Below are 5,479 nucleotides of genomic sequence, written 5' to 3' on the forward strand. Positions count from 1 at the left end.
CTTAGCAATTTTTTTTTTTTTTTTTTTTAATTATTATTACTGACTTGTTAAACTTTTGTCTAAAAGTTGGGTCAGTTTTATTTATTTATTTTTTTACATCTTCCCCCCAAAATAGTCTGCTGGATGGCTTTCTTATTTATTTAGTGTACGCAGTTTCGGCATATTGTTTCAGCCATCTTAAGGTGACGTCATCACCAGTTTGAAGAGCCTGAAGGCCATCAGGTACCATTGTAAAAAAGTCAACAATGTAGACATGGACTGAACTTGTCCATACAGGCATTGGTTGTCATTGTGAAGGCCCCATTGGTATAGGTTTCAGGCACAGTGACCATGCCCAGTTTGAAAATGGTTGAGAAGTGCCCAATAACCACATGGGCAGCTAAATCATGGTTGACTGACTGTAGGGTCAGAGGTGATGACTGATTGATGCTTGTGCTGACCATTCTTTATGCCATTAAGTAAGGAAAAAAGTTAAAGTGTTTTGAAGCTGTGGACCAGAATCAGAAGCTGGAATTATGCTGCAACCACATCAATTGCTCTTGATAAATAACTATCCCTTAGCCTAAATCCACGTTTAAGGATTAGTGAAGCTCTGTAGGTTCAGTGTTCAGAAGCGTTAGTAGTAGAGCACTTTCCCTCACAGGTAGTGTCTGCAACTGCTACTAAAGGCTATTATACCATTACACCCGTTAATTGGTTTTACTCAACTACTTTTAAAAAGCTGTCACCTAAATTTCTGCTCTTAACCACTTTAGTTGTCAAAAAAATCCTCCAAAATTTTAAAACTGATCTACAGAAAAAGATAAGGTTCTCTGTTTCATAGTTTCTAGGGTCAGAAGGGACCTGAGTAGTTCATCTAGTCCGACCCCCTGCCATGGCAGGAAAGAGTACTGGGGTCAAACGACCCCAGCAAGGTGTTCATCTAACCTCCTCTTAAAAACCCCCAGAGTAGGAGCATGCACCACTTCTCTTGGGAGTTGGTTCCAGACCCTAGCTGCCCTGACCATGAAGTAGCGCCTCTGTTATTAGACCTGCTTTTTCAGGTTGATTTCTTCTCATCACACATGGCTCAAGTTTTCTAACATGAAAAACAAGCTTCAGAACCTATTTTTTTCACAATCCTGTTTAACTTAGTATTATAAATTCACCCCAAAAGTAGGAGTGTTTTGGGGTGATTGAGTGTTACACAGAGATTTTTTTTTTTTAAATATGGAATGGGCTTCCAAAGGAGGTGGTGCTTTCCCCTATTTGACAAATACCTGGCTGGGGTTACTTGCCCCAGTGATCTTTCCTGCCCAGAGCAGGCGGTTGGACTCTATGATCTAATATGTCCCTCCTGACCCTAGAACTCTATGAAATCTATGAAATATAGCCTTCGATCTCCTTTGGTAGCTGAATATTATGCCATGTTTATCTTTAAATCATTTTTGTTTGTATGAACCATGATTTTGGGTAAACTTGTAATTTCATGTTTTATAAATTTTGACTTGAATCAGACAATAAGTTTTCACAAAAAGGAGCAATCACTAAAAATTCATGTTTGAGATGGCTACGTATATTGCCCTGCTTAAACAGGTGCATATGTGAACCCATCCCAAACAATAGTGATTTGAAATGGAAGAAGCATCACCAGGGAGGTAGTCTAATCTAAGGCTTTTTGGAGTAATAAGTAAAATATTTTCTCTGTGGGATAACTGATACTAAAGGGTACTGAATTTGTAATGTACAGGTCTAAAAGAAAGCAAATATCTACTAGATATAGTTGGATCAGGGTTGATACCCAGCTTATCAAATAGATGCACAACTAGGAGAGGAAGTGGCCGCCTTGGCTGGGCACTCCCGCCCTCACCGTGGGGGACTAAATCTGCACCCACCCCCCACGTACCTTCCCTCCCCCCAAGTCCCTTCCCCCACACAGACTTACCAGCCAGATGCTGCTCTCCAAGCTGCCAGGCTGCATATCAGCTATTAAGTTAGTATCGGCCTATATGGCTGGTTATTAAAATTGACCATCAGTATACCAAAAACATTTTTTTAAAAAAATAGGTGTACCCCTACTTTCTAGCTACATAGTTTCCCTCATTTATATTCATTAGATCAGTCCTCTTTTTTTTAAAAAGCTATGAACTTACCGAATACAGTTACAGTTGTTGATGACTGTGCATTTCCTAGTGGGAATGTAACTGCTTTGCATATATACTCTCCTGCATCAGAGAAGCTCACATTGTTTAGGCTGATTGTTGCATCAATAAGTGAAGAGTTTTTAAATGACACTCTTCCATGGTATTCTCTTTGAACAGAAAACCCATATTCAGGATGATGAACAACAACAGTTTGTGCACTTTTACCATGCATCTTCTCCCATGAGATTTGTGTTATTGTTTCATTTATATCAACTATGCATTTTAACGTGACATTCTTCCCCCAGACTGCTGTTACATGTGGATCAACAATCGGTCCAGCTAAGGCACCTAAAGAAAGACATACAAATAAAATGATAGTTGAATTACACAATGCAAGCAAATAGGATAATAAAAAGTTTCACTCATTTTTCTCTCTCATTATTTCAGTCAGTATACTTCTGATTATTTTGTTTGCTATTTTAATAAATTGGGTATAAAGATTAAAGCAGACTTCTAGTTTTGCTTGGTAGACAATTTACTATCATACTTATGATTTACATCTACAGCTTCAAACCTTTTGCTTGGAATTTTACATTTACCTTATCCGAGTTACAAACCATCTTACTATTCCAAAGCTAGTTAGATAAACTATCTGCAACTACACAACTCCTGCGGGCTTTTCTCCTATTTATTCAAGTAGTTGCAGCACACAGCTCAAGTCAAATTTACAAAGAAGTCACAAAGGATGGGATAGTCAAAATGAAGACAATGTTTCCTTGGTTTCCAGCCTTCAAATTATTTGACCTTTATATACATATATATATATACATATACATATACACATACACATACACACTATTAACCCTCACATAATTATAGTTAACTGCACTTACCCCCCAAAAAGCTCTTTCAATTGTTTTTATTAATTTCTTTAGACATACTAGAACAGCTTAGTATCTGTATTAAACATTGTTTAGAACAGGTTTGCCTATCATTTTTCTCCGACAGCAAAGGCAAGCACAACTGGCTTAATATGCTTATATACAGATCAGTCTGAAAAACAGTAAAAACTCTTACACAAACCACACACTTTACATTTAAAAATTCCGAGATTCATTCCAACTGGTATTTATCACATACAACATGCCTTCAAATAAGTTATACATTGTTCTGGAGAGGTAGAATGAAGAAAAATGTAGACTGAAGGTAGAATGAAGAAAAAATAGTATTTTCAAGAAAAGGTTTAAGTACAGTATTTTCCTGGGGGCGGGAAATCAGACAGCTGCAGTAGCAAGGACAGCAAAATAATGTGGCTGCTTTATTAAACCCTAGCTGCAAGAAGTTGCAGGTGCTGCTGGCTGAGCCAGGATGCCCAACCCCTCTTTGCCCCTTGAGCTGAGCTGGATGGGCAGCTGGCAGTACCTGCCAGGTCAACTGAGGGCCTGATCCTAGCCAGCAGCCCTTACAGAATTAACTAACTGAGAGCCCACCTGTGATTTAGTCTGCAGCCTGGTACCCAAGACTCAACTCTGCTTTAGAAAAAACAGATTTTGCAGTATGAGCCTCTGCTAGGAAAAAGAAAAAGTGTGTATAGTCAGCAGCTAGGGAGCCCTGAGGGCTTAGTATGTGGCCTCTTATGCAGCATTTGTGTTATTTTCTCTTTTCTCTCCAGCAGAGGGCCGAGCTTCAGGGGGTAGGGACAGAAAATACACAAAAACCAGCCTAAGGGATTAGAAACTGGTTCAAATTGGTAACACAACAGAAGTTCAGCGCACAAACGATTTCCAAAATAGCTGAAATTGGTTTAAGGTAAACCTAGATGGATGCAATATCAGACTTCACTGATTCACGTTAAGTTGATTTATTGAACTTGTCCCAGATCCCCTCCAGATTCAAGTCAACTTACAGTCCCTCAGCATCCCACGATGCTTTACAGCTTCTCCCCTGCAAGCCCCACATTGCAGGGTGGGTGAGCTAGCCTTAGCCCAAGCTATCTGCTCCAACCAAGCGGGTAGGCATGTCCTAGTGCCCCCCCCACCCGCTTCTGGCCTGTCTGCACTTCTGGAATCAAAAGTGAATGTCTGTTCCCTTGCTTATCAGTTCAATTTGCACAGTTTAGACTAACCCGTGAAGAATGAATTGATTCAGCCTCAGGATTTTTGACCGTCTGTACTTAGCCCACAAGTTGCCATAACCATACTTCCTTACTTAAAATGTACATGCCAATTTTTAACAGCTGATTTGGGGGCAGAGGGAGGGGGAGGAACTGCATGTGTGGTATGAACAAATAACCAGTACCAACTAACTGGATATTAAGTGGAGTTCAAATTCTTCCCTTGAGCAGTTTGCAACAGCTTCCCCTACACAGAAGCAGATTCAGTCACAAGTAATCAAGTACCCCACATGATAGTGGCTAAGTCCTGTATATCCCAGTGAAATCATAGGCAATAACTGCAGTCAGGCTACAATTTCTGATTGTGAAGTAACACAAACATGAATTGTTGCATTTCTTCATCTCTGAAGAATTATGCAACATGGAAAATAATTCTGATCATATATGCTCTTTAAAAGCTAGCCATCAAAATACTAAAGAAGTCTACGAAAGATTAAGTAGCATGTTACTCCAGCCATTAGCAGTAAATTGAGACAATAAAAAAAATACCATATTTAACTATTTCTCAAAAAAACTAGCTTTCCTGTAAATTCCCATTCTTAGATCCTGTTGCCAAAGTCAGTTTTTAGTTATAGATCTAGTCTTTGAAACTAAACTACTGCAAAAATGTTTTGTCTTATTTTTCTATTCCAAGAATTTCTACATACTAATTATATGAATAATTTCATATTGAATTAAGTATTAAGAAAAAAAACAGTGCCTATTGGGGAACAGGAGCTGAGGGAGCAGGGCACACGTGTGCCACACACACACGTACCCTCTTACCTTGGCAGCGGAGGCAGCAGCTGCAGAGGAGATAGCAGTGGGGGCAGCAACACCTGATTCCCCCTAAGGTAAGTAGGGCAGAGGGTACAGCACAGCTGAGGAGGATCTGGAGGGAAGCCCTTCAGAGCCCTCTTAGCTTGCCTGACAGGGAGCTGCGCTCCCGAGCTTCGTGCGAACAGTGCGTGCAAACAGGCACGCTCTGTAAGGGCACGCCGGCGTTTGCGTAAGGTAGGCACAAGGTAGCTGCCCAGAGCGGCACCTCCAGCGAGCAAAAGCAGTAGGCGCAGCTCTGCACACATGATGCAGACGTGGAGCACAGCTGCCAGGGGCCCTCCCCTGGTGCTGCCGCCTGACATGGGCTCTTCTGAGGCCTCCACCCAGACGGAGCTCATGGCAGGGTCAGCAGCCCCTTGCCCCC

At 41.0% G+C, this 5,479-nt stretch overlaps 1 protein-coding gene across 1 annotated transcript in view; it reads right to left on the reverse strand.

Annotated features, from left to right (window-relative positions):
• Positions 1 to 5,479, reverse strand: part of LOC109302355 (nectin-3-like) — a gene marked incomplete at its 5' end in the record, with an annotated part of 185,294 nt that overhangs the window by 108,084 nt on the left and 71,731 nt on the right. The window contains one exon of the mRNA XM_019523914.1: positions 2,133 to 2,471. Coding sequence (XP_019379459.1) covers positions 2,133 to 2,471 — 339 coding nt within the window. The remainder of the gene's footprint in view (positions 1 to 2,132; positions 2,472 to 5,479) is intronic.

The sequence above is a fragment of the Gavialis gangeticus genome, unplaced genomic scaffold (genome assembly GCF_001723915.1).
Source record: "Gavialis gangeticus isolate Ggan-Ray unplaced genomic scaffold, GavGan_comp1, whole genome shotgun sequence".
Taxonomy (NCBI): domain Eukaryota; kingdom Metazoa; phylum Chordata; order Crocodylia; family Gavialidae; genus Gavialis; species Gavialis gangeticus.